General features: G+C 42.7%; 1 protein-coding gene across 1 annotated transcript; it reads right to left on the bottom strand.

Annotated features, from left to right (window-relative positions):
- Positions 1 to 1446: 1446 nt before the first annotated feature.
- On the bottom strand, positions 1447 to 21770 carry zbtb7b (zinc finger and BTB domain containing 7B). Its single transcript, XM_085423080.1, has 4 exons — positions 21190 to 21770; positions 18781 to 18890; positions 4283 to 5361; positions 1447 to 4166 (listed from the first exon to the last, which is right to left on the bottom strand). The coding sequence occupies exons 3-4, from the start codon at positions 5353 to 5355 to the stop codon at positions 3539 to 3541; spliced, it is 1701 nt and encodes a 566-aa protein (XP_085279206.1). The 5' UTR covers positions 5356 to 5361; positions 18781 to 18890; positions 21190 to 21770; the 3' UTR covers positions 1447 to 3538.
- Between the last annotated feature and the right edge of the window lie 3940 nt (positions 21771 to 25710).

The following is a 25710-nucleotide window of genomic DNA, read 5'->3' as shown; positions in this document are numbered from 1 at the left end:
ATATGGAGATGCTGGTAGCAGCAGACTTTTTAATGAGTTTGACATAATCTTGGACAGTTGGAGGATGCCTGACGAGTAGAGAAGAAATGTACTGCTACCGATCTTTAAGAACTGGGGTGATGTGGAGAGTTGTCGTAATTACAGAAGAATAAAGTTGATGAGCCGTAGCATGAAACTATGAGTTATTCAAGCTAGGTTAAAGAGCAAGGGTGATGATCAGCGATCAGCAGTATGGCTTCGTTCCGAGAAAGAGCACTGCTGTTTGCTTTGACAGTGTTGATGCAGAAGCATAGAGAAAGTCAGGAGCTGCACCGTGTCTTTGTGGATCTTGTTTGCAGTGGTGATGGACAGGTTGATAAGGTCAGGCAGGAGTCTCTGTGGACTATGATGTTTGCAGATGACATTGTAAACTATAGGGAGAGTAGGGAGCAGGTGTAGGAGATCCCAGAGAGGTGGAGTTATGCTCTGGAGAGAAGATGAATTAAAATCAGTACAAACGAGATAGAATACACGTGTGAATGAGAGGTGGAAGGTGAACATGTGAGGAATAGAGGTAGTGAAGGTGGATGAGTTTATATACCTCTGGTTAGCCATCAAAAAGCAAGCAGTGCACAAGAGAGTGAAGAAGAGAGTGCTGGCAGGATGGAGTGGGTGGATACGAGTGTGAGGGGTGAAGGATAGTAGCAAGAGTGAAAGGCAAAGTTTACAAGATTGTTGTGAGATCTGTTCCAACGTATGTTTTGTAGATAGACTCCTCAAGCTCTGCCTCCTTAGTGCTACTAAGTTGAAGATGCTGATTTTTGGGGGGACTGAGCAGAATGGACAAGATTACAAATGTGAATATCAACGGGATAGCGCAGGTTGAGCAGTTTGGAGACAAAATTAGAGAAGCAAGGCTGAGATGGTTTGGACATATGCAGAGGAAGGACATTAGATATATGGAGCTGCCAGGCAGGAGGAAAAGAAAAAGGGCCTAGAGAAGATTCATGGACGTAGTGAAGGAGGATATGCAGAAGGTTGGTGTGATAGGAGGAGGATACTGGGGATAGGGTGAGATGGGGGCAGATATGGGAAGAAAAAAAAATAGTAAAAAAGTAAAAAAAAACAAAATAACAGTAACACAGAAACGCCAAGCTTAGATATCTTTATTTATTCTCTTTACAATAACTGAAACAAATCTTGGGAAAATGAATTCATATCACTGAGAAGGTCCACTAAAAACCGAAAGACAAAAATGTATCCCTGATAGCGGGGTCTCTGCTCAGACTGTACCCCATGTCCCTTCACCGAAGCCAGGAAAACAAAAAACAGCTCACATAGAAACTCACACTTCACAGCTGGCATCAGTTAAACCACATTCATTCACAAAGCTCCGACTGGGAGTACCAACACCCTTCATGCCCAATACCAACCGTCATACTGCCATTCCAGTAAGACTGGTTCTAGTAAGGCCAGTAGTTTACTGTCACTACTCGTATTCACCTACATTTTAATTCATTCATTCGTGGTTTAAACATCAAACAACTTGATATAAAAGCAAATATGAAACTACTGGCATTACACAAGTATGAAGAGTGTCAATCACCCTGCAGCACCAGTTTCTTCCCATTCGATATTTTATTTAATCACTTAGTGCATTGCTCAAGATTTCCTGAGAATAGTTGCAGCACAAAAAAAACAAAAAACAAACCAAAACCTAAGGCAACTTCATCCCAATATATATATACATGTATATATTATATTTGACAATATCTGTACTAATATACAGGAGGAAGCATGTGGGTTTTAAAGAAGTATTCTCTAGTTGAATCACAATTTTTTAAATGGTAGTAAGTGAGTGAATGGAAAAGATTTTAAAGGAAAATAAAAGAAAAAAAGCTTGAAGCTCCAAAATCTCTTAGTGCAAAACAAACTGGAAACAGAGAAAAGGTTTCACTACAAGGAAAAGAGCTGACAGTGCACACAAGGCCAGATCAGCGTGGCTGATACAGCGGGCTCTGAAAATGCAGATTTCAATGAAAGTGAAAATAAAAACAAACGCTGTCACTTCAAGCAATTGATGGTTGCATCACACCCCGTGAAGGTTCTGCTTCAGGTAAAGGGTGATAAAAAGCTTTTGGTCAAAAACGAATGAACTGAAAAGACAACGGCCCCCTTTAGGCCGATCTGTAAGAACTGCCATGCAACAACATGTGATACAGTACCATACATGTTGAGTTAACAACTGAAGAGCGTGCTGAAAAGTCCGTTTACGAGGGAGGGTTTCAACCCCTGATACTGCTGTTCCCTTCTCTCTGGAATGTGCCTGTGTTATGGAACCTGATGGGGTTAAATGTGCAAAGAATGCATTTGAGGATGAATGGCCAAAAAAAACAACAAAAAAACCCAAAACAAAGACACTGCCTGTAAAAAGGCTTTGAGGTGTATGGAGACCACAAGGAAAGATTTTTAGCATAATGCAGCTTGGATGAGGAGCGGATCAGATCTGTGTCCAACCCTCTATTTGGTCTTACAAAAGAGTTTGAGCGGAAGAACCTTAATAAATATCAATAAATAAATAAATAGAGAAAGGGCGTGGGGGCACGTCGTCTTCGATCAAAGAACCCGAGTGAGTGCATTGGAAGACTTTAGTCCACAGCTTCTCGGGAGTGGGGGGGAGAATTGTCTTTACCATTTATCAGCATCAACTCATTGACCCAGACTTTGTCTCTTTTTGGTCAGGCATTTAACACAGAGCTCTGCAGCTCTTAAACACTCAAATATAGAAGCAGGTTTCTTTCTCATGGCTATCAAAACAGTTGGGAAGATTCTTGCCTTCAAACCCAACATTGGCTACAGTTCACCTCTCTCATCTCCTCTTAAGAAAACCTAAAATCTTTGGTTTATGCACCAAATCAAAGCTCACTCAACAACTAACAACAACAAAAAAAAAAAGAAGGTAAGATTATTGCTTTCAATGCACAGAAAAAGTCTAATTACTTAGACTGCATTTCCACTGATAACCACCAGAGGACAGGGCACACAAACTCATTGTTGTGATCCAGCTGATATGACTCCTGAAGTGCACCTGAATCAACATATTTTGTAACTAAAATATACATCTTAAACTATCACTCCATGCCGCAGCCCTGGATTTTAGTTTGCATAGTAAAAAGCATCCCAGGAACCACACGCGCACACACACACACTGACACACACCAGCTTCCAAAAATAAAATCAAGACATAAGAAAGAGCTCCAACCTAAAGTAAATGAAATTAAAAACGGCAAACAAGAAATACATTTTAAAAGAAAAATTCAATCAAATGCCAACAACCAGAAGACAAACATTTAAAATATCGCAGAAAACCCGTTTTGCAATTTTTCTTTTATTATATTTTTTCATTTAATCTTTGTTTTCTTAAGCGCTCTCTATCGGTGAGCAGCAGGTAATTAGTCCAGCCACCTGAGTGATCTTATTATTATTATTTTTTTATTGTGGATGTTTTACCACACACGCATACACACACTTGATCAGTCAAACAGACGTTCTGTTTTCACTATTCCTCTTCTTCTGCCTCCTCGTCTCCCATTTCCTCTTCCATTTCCTCGGCCCACCGGTCGCGATGTGTAGCTGGCGAGCGGGTTCTTCCTGCATCTTCTCCCTCCGCCTCCCTGCCTGCTCGCATGTCCAGCCCTCGTAGGAAAAGCTCGGGGTAGCTGGCCAGCCTCTGAGACCCAAACTGGGCCAGAGCCTGAAGGGCGAGAGAGTGCTCCCTCTCGATGTCACCTGGAAATATTAGAGGACCGGCGCCGGAGCCACTTCCCCCTTCCAGCATTGTGCGGGGGATGAACGTAGAGGAGTGGGGCTGTAAAGACATAGCCTCCAGATGGTTGGACTGCTCCCTCCTGCCTCCGTCACCGATCTCATCCTCCACAAGCTCGGGCCCACGTCTGGGGCGACGCGTGCGTAACTCCAGGCAGCTGTGACCTTTGCGGTGACGCTGGAGGTGGTCCTCCCGGGCAAACGCCTTGTGGCAAAGCGGGCACTCGAAGGGCCGCGCCCCACTGTGGAGGGACAGGTGGTTTTTGAGGTCATAGGAATGCAGAAACCGAGCAGGGCAGTGGGGGCAGGGGTACGGGCGCTCGCCTGTGTGTTTCCTCATGTGGATCTTCAACTTATCATTGCTGATGAAAATAGAGCAGAAGACAAAATCATGAAGAGGTAGAAAGAGTTAAAAAAAGATGAAAAAACCAACAACAACCGAGCACATTCTGATTATCGTAGTAAGAAGTTTCTGTACCGGGTAAAGCGGACTCCACAAGCACTGCACTGGAAGGGTTTCTCTCCAGTGTGCGTCCTCATGTGTCGTGGCAGTTTTCCTGCTCCGTGGATGATCTTCTGGCAGACAGGACATTGCTGTGGGGTCTGAGACTTCCTCTTTCTCCCCCCTCCCACTACTAAGGGGGCTGCACCACGATCAGCTACAGAGGTAGGCATGGAGGTGCTTCCCATCAGCATACCATCTTCGCCCAAACCCTCAATCTCTTCATCCCCTGACAGCTTGTCATTTAGGGGCGGTATGGGAGGTGGGTGGGCTATACGAGGGCGGTCTTGTAGCCAATAAGGGAGCCCTCCGTTTAGTGTAGCCCCTCTGCCAGGTTCTCTAATCTCTTTAGGATCTCCGTTCTGGCCAGGCGTGAGGCGAAGCTCGTGGCGTTCGGGGCTAGGAGGCTGAGTAGAAGGCAGAGAGCGGAAGCTGTCGGATGCAGGTGAAGGATGCGAGATGGGAGAAGCAGGCGGCGGGTTCAAAGGTGAGGAGTTGATGTTGTGATATGGCCCAATTTTTTTCACCTTTTTTCTGTCTGTTTTTCTTCTGGAGGCCTTCTCTATTACCCTCTCTCCCCCTACCATTCTATCAGTAGCTGTGTGCTGAACTCTCTGCTCCTCTGCTGCCTCCCCCTCGGCCTCTGCCGTCTCCCCCAGGATGTCTCTGCAGGCGTCAGCCACACACTGGATGCCCAGAAGCTGAGCCCCTCGCAGCACATCTCTCATCCCAGAGCTGGGGATCGTCAGAGTGGCAGTGTAGGCGAACTCCAGCAGGGCGTCCAAGGCGTCTGGTGCCACACAATCCAGCTGGCAAACGCTGAAACCTCCTCCGCCCTCGCCGCCCGCTTCTTCTGTACCAAACAGTCGGCGGAAGTACAGACTGACGGCAGCCATGACCGAGCGGTGCGTCGGGTAGCGTGCCCCGCGGGAAGTCAGGGTGAGGTCACACAGGAGCCCTGTCCTCCTCTGGTCATTGAGGTGGGACAACAGTTCATTGCTGTGCTCCGGGAAGGGAATCCCAATCAGCCCGTCCTCTCCTGGAGACATTGCCACCTACATGAAAGAAAGGTAATTCAATTTATGTGCAGAAGCAGAGGGGTGAGCAAATTACAGGCTCATTTTTTTAAAGAAAGACAGGTTACTGCTGTGTAGTTTCTAAAAATAAGAGACCATCCTTCACAGAGTCATACTTAAATCTCCCAAAAATAAATCTCGAAGTGTCACTGAGGCTAGGATTCCCCTTTCACCTGACGTACAGTTTAAACGGGGATCAACAACAACAACAACAACAACTCTGCCTCATGATCCTCCTCGCCTCACTCTCCCTGTGCTTTTGATCCAGGTTACTAAATCAGGAGGTGGTGATTTTTGGTGGATGTCGAGAGGTCTGGGCATTTGAGAAAAAGTTCAAATGAAGGCAACTGAATGAGAGCTAAATGAAATACAAAAATCAAGAGGAAGCAGAAAAATAAAATCATGTGTGACACGGTGGAAATATAAAACAAAAACGACAGTGAAGATGAGGAAAGGACACAAGGTTATGTAATGTGCTGTAGGCGTCGTAACGAGAGGGCAGTAGGTTAATTCGTGTGAAACCCTTATAACATTAGCTGATTGAAATAAAATACCAGGTAGAGAGGGGCTGATGGAAGAGAGAGAGAAGGAAAAAACCCAAGCAAGGGAGGAAGTGACAGGCTAGAGTGGGTGAAAGGGGGAGTACCAGTGAAAGAATGAGGAAGGGAAAAAAAAAAAACAAAAAAAAAAAAACAGTAAGAGAATTATAAGCTTTAATAAAGACGAAAATAATCTGACGTCAAATACAAATTTTTAGAGTTGCAACAGGTCCATCGGTGACTCTCATAACGCGGTCTTTGTATTTTGTCTTTTAAAAGTGGCGTGAGGATATGTTAGAAACCAGTTTTTCGACAAGAAGTATGAGCGGTGGGTTGAACGTAAAATCCCGTAATGAACGTCAAGCAAGGACAATGACTTTCTTTATTTCCCTTTGTGAGATGTGACAGTAATAAGACCCAACAACTCCCTTCTTTGGATCCCTAAGCTCGCACCTCACCCTGTCCACACTGTACCTGGTCGACAATATCTCTTCACACACCTGAGCAGACCAGATTTTCCACAAACAACTCACGCTCCAGATTCCCCCTCCCTGCCCTTCGTCTCCCTCCCATAGCAACTGGCAGCCCCCTGGCCATCCAATAACAGTGTTCACACAGTGCCCAGAGGGCTCTGCTCAACAACAGTACATCCACCTGACTAACCTGCTCCAAAACACACCCTATTAAACACACACGTGCATGCACAAGAGCACACAGGCACACACACACACACACACAGTACACATGAGCACTTGCACACATAGCGTGCCAATCTGTGGCTCCCCCCACCCACCATTGTTAGATTTAACCAGTTATGTGATGATCTTAACGACAGGCTATTTAAGTCACGCAGAAATGCACCCCACCCATTCAACAACGAGAAAATAAAATAAAAGTACAGGCAATTAATGAAATGCCTATCAAGAACCTGCCGGTACCTTTCTGCAAACTTTGTGGTCCTTTTGATTTCTCAAACCGTCTCTTTCTCGTGCGAAGGTGAGAGGACGAACCCACCCAGAGGTCGTAAATGTTAGTCCTACCTTCCCTTTCTTTATGGGCATGGGGACCGTCAGCTGGAGACGAGGCAGCGTCTGTCTCACGGCTTCCATCTTTTCGTTCTTCGCAAGTCTTCTCCTTCACTTTCCTCCTCGCTCTGTCTTTCTCTTTCAAAACCACTCTTTTTTTTCCTATTTCCTCCTTCCTTCAGATGTGCAGACAACTTAAAAGGTCTGATCTCTTTGTCAGAAGTCGGGGTTAAGCGTTCATCCTTGGGGATGTCTACCTCGTTCGCACATTCTGTCACTCACTCTCCTTCCTGTCGTACCAAAAGAGGGTGCAGGGTGACGAAGACACATTGAGAGATACCCCTCCCCCCCCAAAGTCGCCTACGCGCCCCCTCTCTCCAAAACCCAACGGCCCATTTTCCGAACACTTTCCGATAAACATAATCTTCCTGCCGTCCCCTCCCCTGTTCACAAGTACGAGGCCAACAGGTACGTGGATCGCAACGCGGCTAAGGTTATGGCATCGCTGCGGTTGCTGTGCATTAATACCCATCCGGCTTCAGACCATGCACATTAGTACAACTACTTTCGCAGGAAGGAAATAAGCACACGCAACCAAAACCATGTGAAATGTAAAAAAATAGAAGAAAAAAGTATTTTTTGGTAAAATCAAAGAACGCAAAAAAAAACGTGTAAGAACCAAAATCATATTGGCATTGTGAGTCATATTAAAACAGTGAGGTAGGTGCAATATGAGAGTTAAACCATATCACATTGCACCACTGAGACAAACTGGTGCAAAGTGCTCTTCCTTTGAAACTTAGGCGTGTTGAACGTCACTGGGTACTTGTCAGAAAATACCACCAAAGATTCTGTTACAAATATTTACTAATATTTCTGAAGCCAACGCACTTGTACAAAGAATTATCTCGCTGAACTTGAGGCATCAAGGACGACATGTAGGGCTAACTGCTGATATAGAAGAGTGAAGACGTTCAGACGGCCTTCTCAATTTTGTTTTTTGTTTATTTGGACACCTAACTTTTTCTTTTAAAATTCACATTTCTCAGACTTGGAATATCAGACATTTTCAGATTATTACAAATGAGGGTTAGCCGCTTTTCCTCATCTTAGATTCCTGCAAACTGAATAAGTTTGACTTTTAGAGCATGTGCTGGACAAAGAAGGATAAAAATGTCCCTTTTGCAACATCCATTTTTCACAGTTTCCTGAAATTTTACGGACAATTCTGAATTTGTAAAATAACATTTAAAAAAAAAAAAAAAAACGTTTTAGGCCATCATAGAACAGATAATGAAGAGGAAAAAAAGTGGAAACTAAGCAGATAGGATACTGGAGCAGAAAATTGTGTTCAAACAGCTCCATCACTGGTAATCACGCCATTAAAATCAGATTCTTTATTTAAAAAAAAAAAAAAAAAAAAACACAGAGCACACAGTGTAATATTTGGAAATGCTTCTCAGCAAGCAAAAAGTCACTCAAAAAACAGAAATTGAAGCCCTGCAGAAAAGCGAGAAACAAAGGGGTTTTGGTAGGAGCAAACAACGGTGCACATTAAATTTCCGGCACAGGGGAGAGAGAAAGAGAGAGAGAGACAGAGAGAGAAAAAAAAAAAAAAAAAAAAAGAGCATCATGGGAGGTTGGTGGTTCAAGCTTGTTATTTTAGGCATATTCCTCAGAACACAGACGTATTCGGAAAATAATAAGATTGCATAGAAGTTTCAACGATTCCCATCAATTTTCTGTCTGCCTGTGAGTCACTTAATACTGACACATTATGACATGCACAGCCACAAACTACACACTCTTTGTGTCTCCCCCCCTTCTTGTTCCTTGTGACTTTGTTTCTGGTTGTTTTCGTCGCTTACGAAGGACATGTCTGCATAAGTTGCTGAATCTTGCAACACATTGTAACTAATGTTAAACCAGCCCACAGGCTGATACCACAAACGCATATTGTCATGCACTTGAAAGCTTCCAAGCAAGTGCTCAGCTATTAGCCTAACTCTTAATAACTGTCACTCTTAGTTTATTCATGTTAAACAGGACTTGTTACCTTAAAAGTCAAATAAGTGATAGGACTGTTTGCCTTTAGGCGTGTCTTTGAACGTCACTCTTACTCTCGCCAAAACACACAAATAAAGTGAGCATGCAAAGTAGATAAAAGTCAAGTTTTTTAACCCATGGAATTTTGGATTGTGTTGATTTTCTGTACATTTAATGCGACAGATGTTATCTTTCCAACAATTGTATCTCATCTCTTTCTTAGTTTTTTTTGTTCTCACCTCCTACTCTTTGTCGACGGTGGAGGAATGTACCACCTCTGCAACTTGACGGTTTCCTCATCCCTTGCTTTCATTATGTGCACACTCTTCCTCTCTTTTAACAACAAAGATCTATTTGTTTATTTAAATATACAGATCACAACTTCAAATCATTTTTTGGATCTCCATCTAACTGCAAGGCCACTGGTCAAAAAACCTGCAGGTTATACGAAATGTATTTTTTTTTAAAAAGAAGAAGAAAGAAATCAAAGAAATGTGGAGGATCTGCCGTGGATTTGCTTTTACTGAAGAGGAAATGGAAACTTAAATCCACAGTTACTGTCCACCAGCTCAACAGAAAGAGAGAGCAGTTTGTGTGGAGGCCAGGAAAACGACAGCTGCAGGATTGACCAAACCTGCTCACAAAGATTTACTCTTCAGCATAAAAGCAGCTTATACTATCCATCGACTATATGCTGAAATCCCACTGCACACACAGAGAGCGTGTGGTAACTGGAACTAGAACTGTTGGTATTATTTTTATGGCTCCTATTTTCCGTTAAAGGCTGTAAGTTTTCCCAGTCCACCTCAATTATATCAGGCTCCAGCACTAAGGGGGAAAATATGACTTTATACTAGTCACAGAAAACTGTGGCTGAGAGAGGGAGAAGGAGAAAAGCTTTTATGAATTCTGATGTCAGATGTTTTCCAGAGTGGCCTGCTCGTGTGTGTGTGTGTGTCCGTCCATGTTGGTTAATATGAGCACTTGTGGTGTTGTGATGGCTTTCTCAGTACTCGCGCTAGCAGACGGACAAGTTTATGGATCGATTTTAGAGTTTTACAAAGTCGTTAGGTAAATCTAAATTGGAAGAAGGCTTAAGAAAAATTGTGCAACAGTTTTGAACGTGGCTATGTGCAAAACGTTTGTGCTGTTCAGTGACTCGACGGGAGCACACAGATGCGTTTCAGCGGCTCTGAATAAATTATTATAAAATGTCCTCGTTACAGACGGAGTTTCTGTATGAAATGAAATTCCTCCTACAGAGACACACAGTGACTAAGAAACAAACACGTGTACAAGTGTTTTCATTCATATAAAACCCCGTATTTAGCGCAAAGTTAATCCAAACCACAACAAAACAAATCATGATGCTAAACAACCTCTGCCACAAAAACAACAAAACAACAACAAAGCAGCCAAACACATGAAAAATAAGATTCAAATTCATACCGTTTCTCCTCCACACACCTCGTCCGGCTCACACCAAGTCTCTCCTCTGTTTGACAGACTGATTTAAAGGGTTTAGAAAGATTTCAACCTTTTTTTTTTCTTTACACCTTACTTTTTTGGGGGTAATGACTTGAATGTGGTACTGGTACACCTTCGCTGAGAAAGAGTAGGGGGAGGAGGAAACGTGGGGGGGATGAGAAGAGATGAGAGTATACACACATAATGTCTGCCAAACCAGAACCGCTGCTTTCAGCCAGGCTAAGCGCTCTCAAAGGCATTACAGGGGCGCAAAACCATTTGGAGTGACAACTGTGTCTAAAACGGCATAAAAAGCAAAACTAAACGAACACGGGCAGGTCTTCTAGTAAAGCAGCTCGTCCCTGCTGGGAGATAAAACACAAACTCCACCTGCTGTGTGTCCCAGCAGTTCCCTCCGGACTGAACATTTGCATCCCACCAGGAGATATAAAAACAGACGCAGCGAGGGGGGTGAATTTGAATCGCCATTTGAATTTGTCAAAGACAAGACTTGAGACACCATCATGATAATTACAACGATTGCAACCTGCAATAACTGAAGAGGAATTTAGAAAAAAAAAAAAAAAGAGAGAAAGAAAAAAGAGAAGTCCTCTGAGTTGATGTTACTCAGCAAAGTTTGTTCTTTTTTTATTTAAGAGTGCCCCTGCAACCATGCCCTCCTCTGTCCTTACTGTAACTGGGGCGTTATGATGTGTGTGTGTGTGTGTGTGTGTGTGTGTGTGTGTGTGTGTGTGTGTGTGTGTGTGTGTGTGTGTGTGTGTGTGTGTGTGTGTGTGTATAAAGTGTGACGCATGCGCACGCTGTGGTCTTAGTTCCAAGAACACATTACATTATTCATTTGGTTGGCAGAGCGAAGGCCCTTATCCCCTCGCCCTCCCACACCACAACACTCCACTGCGAGCTACAACAGCAGCCGGTTTGCATGCCAGACCTGAACGCCGGTGTGAATCTGCTGGAGGATTATCAGCTTATCAGCACATGGGGCAAGACATTTGGGTGCACATATACATTGTGTAATATCCACCAGCTTCTAACCTGACATCTATGGGAATAAAAGGCTTTTATGTTTCCCTTTACCACATGAGAGTTATGCATCCAAAGGCTCTATACTGAAAACCTTTAACGAATGACATTACAGTGTGCAAGGGACAAAATGGTTGGCTTTTGAGCAATAACTGCTAGAAAGTCATGGTTTTATTTTGTTGTAACTTAGGAAACAGGATTCATGCTAGCTATTCTATTTGTATAGTTTAATGTAATTTTGTGGAAGCATCTATTTGACATCTGGAGGAGAAGGAAATGAGGGGATGCCGCTAAGACTTTCAAACATTTTTTAAATGTGTAATAAAACTATAAAAGTGAACAAAGTGTAGTAAGATTTAAGGAACACAGAACATTGGAAGATACGATTTAGTTATGATTAGTTTAAAGATTGGTTTAAACTACTTTAAGTTGAACTTTACATGTTTTTCATTCTGAATCATTTTCTAAAGCAGTTTCAATTTATTTCTGTAAAAAACAAAAACAACAACAAAAAGATTTTTGTGCTTATTTTCTTTGCCCAAAATCAGCCTTAAGTCAAATTCTTCTGTTTGTTTGCCCCAGTTAAAGAAGGAGACGGAAAGGAGAAATCAATCTGAGGTTGGAAGGAAAACGGTCTGAGATTTGAGAAGAGGCAACAAAAGTTAAAAAAGGAACATGAGGGAGGTATGTTTTCTAAAAACACACATGTTCTTAGAAATCAAACAAGTGTAAGGAGGGTATGGGGGAGGAGAAACACATGAGAGCGAGTGAGTGAGTGAATGGGGAGTGGGTGTTGAGATACTCTGAAAGATAAAGCAGAGAGGAGGTTAAGACAGGAAAATCTAGTCCCAGCCTCGAACAATCTGTGTTAGCGAAGAGACATGAAACAAGAGTCGAGAGAGTTAAGTTACAAGGGGTGGAGGGGAGGAAGGTGGAGGGGAGGAAGGTGGAGGGGGAGGAGGGGGGGGGAGACAGAAAAAGAGAAGGGAGAGGAGCCATGACATGAAGACTGGGAGGTAAACAGAGCGATAGAGCAAGAGGTGAACACATGCACGCAGCCACAGGAAGTCGCCGAGTCCTTGCAGGTGTATGCGTTTGCGTGTGTGTGCAGATGTCTGAGGGTAGCAGCCACCTCTATCATTAGCATCACCAAAAGGGAGTTTCACCCTAAGATGGAGAAAATGCACAGATGTGTGAGAGAGAAAGTAGGCATGCTGACAGAGTGGTTTCACACTCTGCTCTCCCCCTCTTTTAGCTCCTTATCTGGTCAGCAGTTTCTAGCCCCAGAACTCCACAGCTGTGCGTGTACGCTGAAACATCAAGGTGTGTGTGGGCGAATTAAATGCCGCACCCTGCATCAATTAATAGGCAAAAGCAGGAAATGTTATCTTATTGAGTGTGTGTGTGATTTCTTATATCTGATTAGTCGAATTGAGCTGATGAAGTTGAGGAATGTTTCCACTGAGAGAACGACGACATGCGATTGCATGTGAAAACAAGAAAAAAAAACAAAAAAAACAAAAAAACTAAACGTCAGACATACAGAAATGTATCAGTTAGCAGGAGTGTTAAAACATGCCAATCAGGTAGAGCAAATGAACTGTGTAGGCGTACTGCACCCGGTGCAGTAACTGTGGTCAGAAATCAACCCGACATCTTCACAGTTAGTTTTAGATGAGAAATCACATGAAGAGTTTAACAAAAAAAAAGTGTGTATATATATATATATATATATATATATATATATATATGTTGTGTTAATTTTTTACATTACCTGAGAGAATATTTAAATTAGGTACAGTAGAAGAGTTCATTAGCAACTAGGAAGTCACTTTTCAGTCATACTTTCAATCGACGCTAGTGCGATACTGCAACGTAATCGGGGCTAAAAAAACAACCTGCATTATAAAATAAATATGTTTTATTTGCAAATAGATTAAAGTCCCCCAGCTGCGTAAATTTTAAACTAAAAAAAAGAAAAAGTGGCAAAAATTTGAATCCAGAAACAATACAATAAAATATTTAAATACACTTTTTTTAACACATATGCAATATACTACAATGATACACACACATATTTAAAATACATCTATAATCATTTTCCTAATTTTTTTATGTTCTGTACACACAGGTGTATAAGAGGATGTCTGTCAACAGGTTTATAATATAAGAACTTACAATGTAAATCAGTTTCAATAACTGGTCATGGCTTTGAAACGCAAGTACATATACAATATATGTACTGTGAAAATTATAGAAATAACATGCTTGTACATGTGTTGTAATATATCGTGATAATAAGAAGAGTAATTTAAAAAAGTAGTATTTTTAGAGTTAGACATTCGCTCTGTGTTGTATTTTTTAGGGTAATTAATTGGCCAGAAAAAAAGAAAAAGAAAAGACAAAAAACAATTCACAGTTTTGTAGCGGTACAATAAAAATATCGTTATGAGTTCTTTTAGATGTTAAATCACACATTTAACATCTAAATTCCCGTCAGTCTCCCTGCACGTTATACTCGACATCTCCAGTTCTCTCCTCGAGCTAAATGAAAACTAACTTGTCCTGCTCGATACTCCTCATGGAGCCGCTTATAATATAATGTCCGACTGAAGCTTTCAGCCTTGCCGTGCAGGATATAAAATTATATTCATAAGATTGCTGGGGAGGTTTAACCATGTGATCAACCCAATGCAGTCAAACACGACCCCATCACCACCTGTGCTGCAGAAATTACTGTAGACCTGAGCCAAAAAATTTTTTTAAAAACATTTTTAAAATAAATTTTGGTGTGTGTTCCTGTGGGTGCTCGAGAATGTAGTAACAGCAGTGGTAGGTGGAGCAGGTGAGGTGGTTTTGGAGATGGCAATCAGTAGATGGGGCAAAAAGTTACGTGAAAGTATTCAGCAACATATTCTTGCGGTACTTTTAAGTGAAATGCTGCTCTCCCTCTCTTTTAAGGGGGGTTCTTGAATCGACTGAAAAACCTAGATTAGCACTCAATATTGTTACAGGCATGTGTGTAATTGTGGGTCCATTACATTAAAGTTGTCAAAACAGTGGGAGGGTCTTAACAGCTTCTGTTGTCCTGCACAAATGAACTCCCACTTCAGAGGAAGATGTTGCAAAAGGGCTGAACACACACACACACACACACACACACACATCCTCACAGAGAGAAATGTTGCAAAAACTAACTGATCCTGATCAATTTCCTCTTCCTGTGCTCTATAAAAAAAATGGTCGACCACTAGAACAGATGGAGAGATAAATGAAAGACAAACACACGAGAAATGATCGAGAAACGGCTCAGGGGAAGATTAGACTAAAAAAATGTGTAAAAACAAAACAAAACAGGTGAACGCTGCCAGACTGGTAGAAATGAAAAGAAAGAAAGACGACCAGAGGATATGACCAAACAATGTGTCACTTTCCTGACAAATTGGCTCAACTGTATGGGAAGAGGAGGAGGCCGCTTGTATTTACTGTAACTACAATCCCTGAAATATTATCAGAACTTCAGCCCAGCATCAGGGAGGGCTTTACTGTTTAGCTGACTGGTGTACAACTGCAACACCCACTGCTGTGGTATCAGAAACCAGGCAAGAAGAAGAAGAAGAAAAAAAAGAGAGAAAACGAGAACTTTAACTGCTGATCAAATGATCAGTTAGTGAAGCCAATGCAGCCTGAATGATGGACGAACATCTCAGCAAAACTTTGTGGTCCACAAATACTTCTATTTTAAATCGCATTTAAAGTAAAAACAATGCAATTCACATTTTAAAACAAAAACTACAAAAACTAAAGTGATTAGATTTTTTCCAGAAGGGATGATGATGTGCAGCCTTTTGGAATGAACGCCTCCATTTGCAGCTGGAGTTCCCCTCTGAGCAGCGCACATGAAAGGGGTCAGTTTCAGCTGCAATGACTCCCTTTGCCTGCACATGTTTGGGTGTTTATTCTCACTTTCCCTGAAGTGTTGTCTCATTGTACCTATTTATGATAACCGCCCGCTCAATGTGTACAGAAACAATTGCACTGTTACTAGAAGAGCTGAATCACGATCACTCCTTCAGTCTGTAGCTTTTGTTTTTTTCCCTCAGGCCCCCCCTTTTCTCTTTAACTCGTTACAAGAAGAAGAAGAAGAAGAGTCATGGCCACCTGCTCCTTGGTTAACACTAGGGTGGCGTGGGCTGTGAAGCTGGTGGTCGAGAGCAAGGGAGGGCTGTCAAATGCTACAGAAACTCATGACTGAAAAGAGGAAATGGCAGATACATAACTTCCTCTATTGACACAGATCGAGTGGGGGCAAGACTCAACTGTAGTCGCTGCAGACTGGATTACGGACACCATGCAGTCACCCCTGTGTCATTACAGCTTTAAAGTGGAGAAACAACCGCCATATATGGTGAAAATGCGCAACTTGTCTAAAACCATGTATGTTTAAATAGAGGAAACGTCCGGGTACAGATCTGATTAGCGCAGTTACAGTATTGGATTTATTTAATGATATATTGACAATAAAGAGCTGGATGAAGACATTGTCATCTTTCTCACACACACACACACACACACACACACACACACACACACACACACACACACACACACAAGTCAGAGTGCAGGGCACTACTGAAGGTGTCGGAGTGATGCTGGATGAGAACAAAGGAGACACAAGAAAGAGGGTGAGACACCTTCAGATATCTGGGGCTAAAAAAGAAACCTCGACTTCTTTCAACTCCATCCTCCATCCCCCGTTCTCTCTCTCTCTCCCCCCCCACCTTCCTCCCACTCAGTCGGTTCATATGAAACTGAAAGACCCATGTCTGAATAGGGGGAATTTATATGGGCTCACATGCCCTAATTAAAGCATTTCCCAGAACTGTGTGCATGCATGTATCAGAGTGTGTGCATGTGTGTGTGTGTAGGTCTGTGACTCTCTTCCTCGCCTGACAGACCACTCAATGTCACTTCCCTTTATACCCACCCTTTCACGGACACATGGTAGTCACCAGTCATACTCTAGCAAAGCAGTGGTCACATGAATTGTCACACCAACTTGCCCACCACACACACACACACACACACACACACACACACACACACACACACACACACACACACACACACACACAGTCACACGATAAAGTCATAAACAAATTCAAACCTAATTAAAATTAACCTTCAGTCCAGATAACTTTACATAACATATAGGCATTTTCATGCTCCAGCTTCCTTCAAAGAGGAGTGTTCTCTTTATAGCTAAACATATAACATGTAAACAATACATCATGCATTTTATTAATATACATTTTACTTCCTATGACAGTTAAGAGGAAGGGAAAGTTGACAGAACTGCAGCTGTTTTAAAGGTAAAATTCAGTGGGATTTAAACACCAGCGTTATCTGGATTACGTTGAAACACAGGTAAATATGCACCGAGCGTGGCTGGAACTGCACTTCATACAGCACAAATGTTGGTAGGTTTGTGGCATCTTGCTGACATTGACAGGAAACTCTAACATCTTCATTTAAATAATAATCAGCATCAGTAATCCGGTCATGAGATCTTTATTCTAGAGCTCAGCTTTCTCAGTAGGTGGATCTGACCTTATGCTGTCAGAAGGCATATCAAAAATATCCATTCATTACATGGTTTGTTTGCTAATCTCAATTTCACGATCGCAACTGGAATAATCATTTAGCTTTAGAAAAAAAAAAAAAAAAAAGAATGAATGAGATTCATGTCTCTCGTTCCATTTTAATTGCATGTTTTTAAATTAGCCAGCATATTGTTGCCTGAAGCTGAAGGAGCCGCTAATCCTCGAAGACTGCGTCCTCCGCTATGTGATTATGTCTAACATTACTGTTATGATGTCCTTAAAGCTCCTTTGTGCTTATTTCCCAACAACAAAAACTTATAAATATCATCAGCCTGGTTTAAAAACATGAGGGTTTATTTTTGGCATTATTCCTGAGCCATCTTTAAAAGCCAGTAGAGCATCTGCAGCCGACAAACCACAGTGGAGTTAACTTCCAGGTTGCCTATAAAATATTTAACTGTTTGACCACTTTATTCAGCTCATATTTATTCCAAGGACACGGATGCTTTCACGATGCTGCTCCCAGCCCACCAAGACCAGTGTTTCCAGAGGATACCCCTCACACACACACACACACACGTTTGATTTAGTAAAGCTCATATGTTTGGCTGATATCGCACAAATTAGTCATGTATGTATTACTCAGCGTGGTAAATGAGTGCAAATGGAGCTCTGAATAAGCGGCACCGATAATATGACATTTTGGTGGAGATTAAATAGCAAAATACATTTTAAATAAATATATATTTATTAAATAATTCTGTGTAATAGCATATAATTTGTTCAGAATTACATTATTACTTTTTAGCAAGCTACAGGATAAGAAACACTGCTAAACCGTGTCGATTTAATGTCGCTGTCTAATTCATCTATGAGCTTGCAGGGGAGCTAATTAATATAACTACCACATGCCATCAAGATGGTTTTTTTTTTTAAAAGTCTAGCAGGGTGACACCGTGTAGTCACAACTTTTGAATAACATTAGGAGAGACGTGCATCCTGAAGTTACAGGAAAATCAGTTCCTGAGGTGACCTTATAGGCACTGACGCAAGCTCCTTTCACACTCTTCACACAATTGCATTTGTGACTCAACACCACACACACAACTTTTATGTCCTGCAAGTGTTATCTCCACTTGTACTGTTCATTTCCGTCTACTCCTTGACGCACAATTTCTTCTCCATTGCTGAGGGCGGCCATTCGAAACAGGTGTTAAGACCTTGGCTTTCAAATATGCTTGGATGACACAACAACATTTCAAGATAATCGTTTTCCCATTACACGGTAACGCACGGCTGCCTGACAGCTTAAGTGTCGGGAAGACGGAGCGAGTGAGTGATATGCAGACAAAAGCCTCAGTTTTGCTCGTCTGCCGTCGCTCTGCAGCCGACAGCTGCTGCTGGACTTTCCGTACCCTGCTTGAGTAGGTTATGTGCCACATGCCAGTCAACAGTATTTTTCACACCTATTGGTAATTGCTTCAATTGCTCACCTTAAAGCTGAGATTAGGATAATTCTGTACCTGCCCACTTTGTGCTGCTACTGATTATTTCACCCGCCTGAAATCTATTGACATTTTGTGGTCTCCAGTTGCCACATAAGTGCTAGTCTCTTCTTGAGTGTACACGTGTTTACAGTGTAAGTCATATTATAAAAAGGTGCGAGATTCCTACCTCCAGTCCATAAACCCAGGAGAAGATGGGTTCTTGCTTTCTGTTCTTTCTCCTTTGCACGACCCCTTACTCTTTGGTTTTTTGCTCAGAGGTTTGCAGATGTCATACACCTGAAAAAGAAAAAGATTTTAATGCTTGAATTATCAAATTGAAAGATGCAGTAAAAAAAGAAAAAAGAAAGAAAACACACAAACCAGCTGTCCTCTCTCTCTGCTATACACCCCTTCCTCCAAACGAACAGTTGTTATGGACTAGAAAAATGAGTGTACAGTGATTGTTGGCTTCACACACAATTTTAACTTCTTCTTTAAACCAAAGCGGTGTCTAAGTTTCACTTTTTTTAATACTGCTCTGTGCTACTCTTTTGATCTGGTTTATAAAATACCTGTGACTGGTTTCCTGTCATAGTTTAGATTGTCTAAAGCCTGAAAACGAAGTCCCGAGGAGGTGCAGGAGTGTAGCACTCTCTCTCAGAGCACTTGAATTACAGTGTGAGAGAGGCTGTTATTGATTTTTGCCCAATAATGTCAAAGAACACAATGCCTGGAGCTTTAATTTGATTGTTACCTTTAACTAAAGGGTGCACGAACAAAGAGAGGAGATGTGATCAACTGATAAAGAAAAACACAAGGTGCTGACTAACTAAACGACGCCCGTTTCGTTTTTGTTTTGTCAGATATGTTGGGTTAGCTATGCTGCATATGGATAAGCGCGCACACGCACACACACTTGCACACCCACAAGTTATCATATGATGCACCAGATGTAATTTGGAGTGGAGTGGGGAGTTCTTGTAGAAGAACAGAAAAAGAAAAATACACCGACAGAAACCAACTGCTTCCTACTTTGACTTCTTCGGAAAAGAAGTTCTCCAACTGTAAGTAGGGTTGGGAAAGCCCACACACAAATACACACCCCTACACACACACACACACCTTTTAGATGAACATGATTAGCAACATACCATGTACAAGTAATGAGGGCTTCTTTTTTTTAATGTCCCCAGCTCTCTAACTGAAGGACAGTAAGTATTCATGTTTCTGCAAATTAAGACTAAACATAATGATGAAATATCCAAGGCTACAAAAAGCAGGCATGCAGACAGCAGGCCAAGATGGAGGTCATGTTAGGACACCAGGAACAAGGGTGGTGGTGGTAAAACACAGATGTCTAATTATGTTGCAGACAAAGTTAGGGCAAACAGAGCTGGCTTTAAGAAATTATTTCAAAACCCTGATGGCTCTTCCATGTGTGGTGCCAACCCAGTGTAAGTGTTAGAAATGCCCCATCACATGATGATGGTAACCGGCTCACAGAGAACGCACGCACGCACGCGCGCACACACGCACACACACACTAAAAGAAAACAGAAAGTACAAAGGCTGTTTTATGGTCTCCTTCTTGTCTTTTTGCTACCTTCCTTCCCTGGTTTCACAGCCACCCACTCTCACCCCTCAGAGACACAGAGGTGAGACAGAAGGAAGAAAATAAAGAAGCCTTCAGTAACACCTGAGCCTGGGAGCTTCACGGGGCTTTAACTGCCTGCAAGGGCGCCTAAAGATTTAACCAACCAAGCTGCTCACAGCACAGGGAAACCAAACCCAAGCCAGTTGAGCTTGTTAGGCCGGTCTGTCAGAGGGGCAAGTCAGCAACACGGTTACCTCTTCAACGACACACACACACACACATACAGAAGCCCACTGATATAACAACCCTCCCCACCCATGATGCAGGCTGAAGCCTTAACCTAACATTACAGCCTTTGTAACACAGGATTGTGACAGGATTAAAATAAAACACTGGGTGCGCCGTAGGGATGATGATGATGATGATGATGATAATGATGATTAACAGACCACTGAGGGTGGCTCGTTTAGGCGCAAGAGACTAAATCCAGCAGATCCACTGCACCGCGTGCCCGTGAGTGGCGCAGGGAGGCAGGTGATGTGCGTGAGAACAGGTTATAGGTTTTGGATGTCAGCCGGTGTTCTCGGCTATAATTAGCAGCCCAGTCTCCAGAAATGTACCCGCCGACCCTGCTCCGTGTCGCTCACCTGGCCGCCGCCGCGCGCAGACGCACGTAACAAACAGCGGCTGCAGCACCTGCTTCGCCCACCACAAAAACAGAAGAACTGTGAGAGCATGTGTGGCTCTGTGCGCTTCTAAAAGTAAACCGAAACGCTTTTAATAAATGTCGACGGGAGTTACTGAGTAGCCGTGACGTGTTCAGTCCTCCCGTGACCCCGATCAGAAACCGGGAAGGAGGGAGGAGGGACGAAAGCGCCCGAGGCAAGCCGATGCTGTCACGGCAGAAAAAACAAAACAAACCATGCCCCCTAAAAACAACATTTACTTTACAGGATTGCTCTAGTTTGCTGACATTTCGAGGGCAGACAGGTGAATAGTTACCTGAGTGCCGGTGTGTCACCTGTCCTGGCTCGTCGCCTCCCACCTGACCGGCCTCCACACTTCCTGGATTACTTCGTCCCACCCTGCCGACTTCTTCTACTTCGTATATTTCTTTTTTTATGCTCCCAGCTCTCGCCTCTTCTTCGCCAGGAGGCGGGGGGTTCACCGCTCCTGTCGTCCTCAGCTCGACACCTGCGAGGTTTTCTTACTCGCCAAATTGTGCGTCGGCGTTTTTTCCCCCTCCCTCGCAGCTCCCTTCTCCTCTTCTCTCTGCAGACCGCCGGCTTTCTGGGCTGCTCTGTCCCCCTGTCTTCTGCCTGCGCTGGCCCACTCCGACTCCCAGCTCCTCCTTTCTGAGAACCAGGAAGCGGCTTGCCCTACTTACACCCAGTCGCGGATTGGCTCTGGCAGGGCTGGAGAGGAGACCGCCGGGGTGGGCAGGGCACAGGGGGAGGGAGAGAAAGGACAAGAGAGGGGTCCGGCTCTGGCGCGATAGGCCAGCAGCGGTGTCTGTCGAGCTGTCAGCGGCGGAGGGAGGAGAAAGGTGGGCAGGATTGGAGACCCCGCTCCTCCCCCTCTCTCCTCTGGGCATCACCGCGCAAAGGTGAGCAGAGCAAAGTGGGCGCTGAAAGCGGATTGAAGGATATCTGCCCATTTGCGCAGGTTACTTGTCACAGGCACGGGTATTTTGAGTCGAAACATCGCCCCCTTCGCCCTCCTCGTGACTCAGCAATATTCCCGAGAAGTCAAGTAGAGGTGACCAAGGGGATGGAGCAGTGGAAGTCAGCCAAGAGAAAGGGTACCAACTCCAATTAAAGGCAAGGGCAGATGCTGATCGATGATTCAAGTTAAACGGAAACGAATATGATAAATGAAACTCGTATAGAGGATGTGTCACATCCAATGTGGTGTCTACAAAGGGCAACTGTTAAAGGGACTTTTTTAAAAATGACTTTTGGTGAATCGGTGAATCAGTTAAGAGAGAGGAGAAAAAAGGAAGTATACGCTATAATCTGCTAAAGTGCAAAACACAGCAACTCATTTATGATTTTTTTTTTCCAGAGAAAGAGCAGTGGGGTATATTTTTTTCTTTGTGTGTGTGTATGTGTGTGTTTGTGTGTGTGACACAGCCACAGACGCTAAAGAGCAGCCTCATTTCCCTACTGAACTTTCAAGACTTACGTATAAACCTGCGCCTGGTGTTTGAAGTGGTTATGGGAATCACCTCGCTCTTTCAAAGCTTCAGTCTTGTCCTTGTCTGCTGTAGCTCCCGGAGTGTGTGTCGGTGGGTTTCGTAGTGAAGGTGGAGGAAGTCTATATATATTTTTGTGGTGAACTCTGCGAGCCCACCCATACCCCCCCCCCCCCCCCCCCCCCTCCTCTCCTCCAACCTTAAATCTGTGCTTGTGCTGCGGTTGTGCTACCAGAATAACACGTTACGCGCTACATAAATGCACCTTATTCCCCACCTAGGGCTGCACAGTAGTTCAGAAGCGCAGGATCGGGACCTCCCAAAAGGCGTTTTAAAAAGCTGCTGCTTAAAAAAAATTTCTATTCTTATTCTACTTTTCTATTATTTTTAAATTTATTACAGTACGTGAAGCCCAGTTTCTGAATTTTAGTGTTTTATTTAAAAAAAAAAAAAAAAAAGAAAAAAAAAGAGAAGAGAAGGGGGAAAAATGAAAATTTAAAGTGTTCATAAAAAAAACCTGTCAGGTGAGATTACCGGATGTTTTTATTGATACATTTTAATGTTTTGGTGTGGTTACAGTGCGGTATTTTACAACCTGACCATATGTTTTGGGTGTACAAACCTTTACAAACTCTCTATGCCAGCCTGGTAGATTTAATAGAAATTCATTTGAAAATGAGTTTTACTGAGGTGCAAAAATTCCTTGGGTACACCACCAAATCTAGAAACATTCAGAGAAAGCAGTCTGACAAGGCAGCGTGAGTCTGAAAGCCAGTAATATAGACAAGTTGTTTTAATATTGGAGATAACATTAAAGCATAAGAAAGAACGGCCTTTCAATCCATCTATGTAGGCTGACTGCTGTTACTGTGTTTTATATAATAATGAGGATTCAAATAATCAAAGTTGCCTTCGAAAATAGCCTGTTAGGCTGGTTTGTTTCCAGCAGGAAGACTTCCCTCTGAGTCTATTTCAGAGCCAAGCAGCAATTACAAGTCCTGTTTATCCCCCCGCCTCTATTCACGGCTGGTAATCCAGGCTGGTCTGCCTTTATTAACCTCTGCTACACTCCTGACTCCACACTGTGAGCTTCTCTTCACTTCACAGACTCCTGGCTGTCCTGTGCTCACCTGTCACTCTATGAAACATACTGAAACATATTCATACTAGTCATATGCGATTATCTCGCAGGGATGCTCGTTTTCTACCCCGCTGTACTCACCTGTTTTTTAGAGCGTCGTCGCCATCTAGTGGTCACTTCACCACCGGCAGGCCCGAGTGTGCTGAACTGAGAGCCTCCAACCAGAAACCTGCTCTGCTTCACTATGTAATTGTGTAAATGTGCTTAGAAGCACGTTTCCATCCACAGCCTCCAGCCTCACACCTCCCTCTCATTTAAAATGCCAGCACAGGTGCGAAAAAGCTGAAATATTTACAGTCAGACACTCATCCATTTGCTGAAACATTAATGTTGCTTTGTGAGATTCTGCAGGGGCTATTTAAACACAGTGCAAATAATAATAACAAGTGCAAATCCAATACTTTAATGCCTCTTAGCTTGTAGATGTGAAAAATAATTCCCTCTCTGACGCCCTCAGAGGCTGAAGTGCTGTTGAAAACCTCTTGGACTCTAATGAGAGGGGAGGGGAAACACATGTGAGAGACAGAAAGTTAGCAGGTGTATCAGTGGGAATGTAATCCGCCCTCATGAAGGCGGATATTCATTTAGTTCCTCTCAAGAGCGGCAGAGATTTAAGTGTCCCCACATTCACAAGCTTAACCTTGGAAGTGAGCGTGCCTGCCCTCTGCGGAGAGGTACAGGATTAGGGTTGGGGATCCATGAGCAGCAGGCAGCAGCAGCAGAGCTAGAGTGGGAGGCAGAAGAGAGACACTTCACCAGTCATTCATCCCACACAGGTAGAGGTTGTACTGCGCAGAGCTGGACCTGAGTCACCAAACCTTCAGTCCTAAATCCTCAGAGATCATGTATGACTCCAAGGCTGAGTCACAGAGGTCAAGTCCAAGTCGGATCTCAAGTGATACTCTGTGTGCGGATAATCCATCCAAGTAAATCTATTCAAAGTAAAGCAAAATGCTGGTTAGTGGCAGTGATAGGAAGCAGTCGTTGATTTATTTTCTGTGCTCGAGTTAAATTTAAAGGCAAGTTTCGAGTTTGTATTTTCTAATTTCCTTTTCTTGAATATGATAATTTAAAACTTACAATTTACTGACTGTTGTGGTTGGTTTTACACAGAAAAATGCAGTTATCAAATCCCAATCTGAAAAAGAAACACTTCTTAATTGTTTATGTTTTATACAGCCACTTTATTAGGTACACCTTCCTAGCAGTGGGTTGGACTGCCTTTTGCCTTCAAAACTGCTTTAATTCTTCATGGCATGGATTCAACAAGGTGCTGGAAACATTCTTCACAGATTTTGGTTCATCTAGACATGATAGCATCACACAGTTGCTGCAGATTTGTCAGCTGGACGTCCATAATGTGAATCTGCTGTTCCACCACATCCCAAAGGTGCTCTACTGGATTGAGATCTGATGACTGCCGATGCCATTTGAGTACAGTGAAGTCATTGTTGTGTTCATGAAGCCAGTTTGAGATTATCTATACTTTGTGACATGGCACACTACCCTGTAAAAAGCAGCCAGCAGAAGATGGGTACGCTGTGATTTGCCACTAAAATCTGAAAAAAACAAAACAAAACAAAACAAAACAAAAAAAACTTGTGAGTTTCTTGCCCCAAAATACTGGTTAGTTTTTTCTAACTAAACGGCACATATGATTCTACCTTCATATTAGCTACAAGGATTTTCTTGTCAGATGTGTCCGATAAAACCTAAACAAGCCTATGTTATTGTTTTTCTTTTCTATGTGGTATCTGTTGCATTTCAAAGAATGACCATGTCTAGATCTACCAAAAAAATCCATATTTCTCAGTAGGGCTGAAACACATACCATGATTCATATTTCACATAAAACAGTAATAACTTGAGGTTTTTGTTTTGGTTTGTTTTTTTTAGTTTTTTTTTTTTTTTGTACTAAGAATCAAAACCTATTTCTAATGAAAATGACATAATACTTTTTTTTTTTTTTTTTTTAAATTGGTGGGACATTTTCAATCTACAGTTACAAAGAACAAGTCAACTACAAGTCAATTTGAGTTTTAAATTCCATGATTTATGCAAATTATGCTGCTGCTTTCCTGTAAACTGTCTTTCTGGGAGTGTGGTAAAAGCTTTACAACAGCATTTACACCTTTTTGATGAAAAAAAAACACAATGCAAAGTATAATTGAAGTGTTCGGTTAAAAAA

Source organism: Rhamphochromis longiceps, linkage group LG11 (genome assembly GCF_057381845.1).
Source record: "Rhamphochromis longiceps isolate RC_006_pf linkage group LG11, R_longiceps_female_GT1.1, whole genome shotgun sequence".
NCBI lineage: Eukaryota > Metazoa > Chordata > Actinopteri > Cichliformes > Cichlidae > Rhamphochromis > Rhamphochromis longiceps.
This window is presented reverse-complemented; position numbering and strand designations above follow the sequence as displayed.

Bases quoted from the DNA above. Each gene is read 5' to 3' on its own strand.
- zbtb7b (XM_085423080.1), bottom strand. From the start codon at position 5,355: ATGTCTCCAGGAGAGGACGGGCTGATTGGGATTCCCTTCCCGGAGCAC. The intron at 4,167-4,282 runs GTACAGAAACTT...TATTTTCATCAG, and splicing joins TGTGGAGTCCGCTTTACCCG to CAATGATAAGTTGAAGATCC.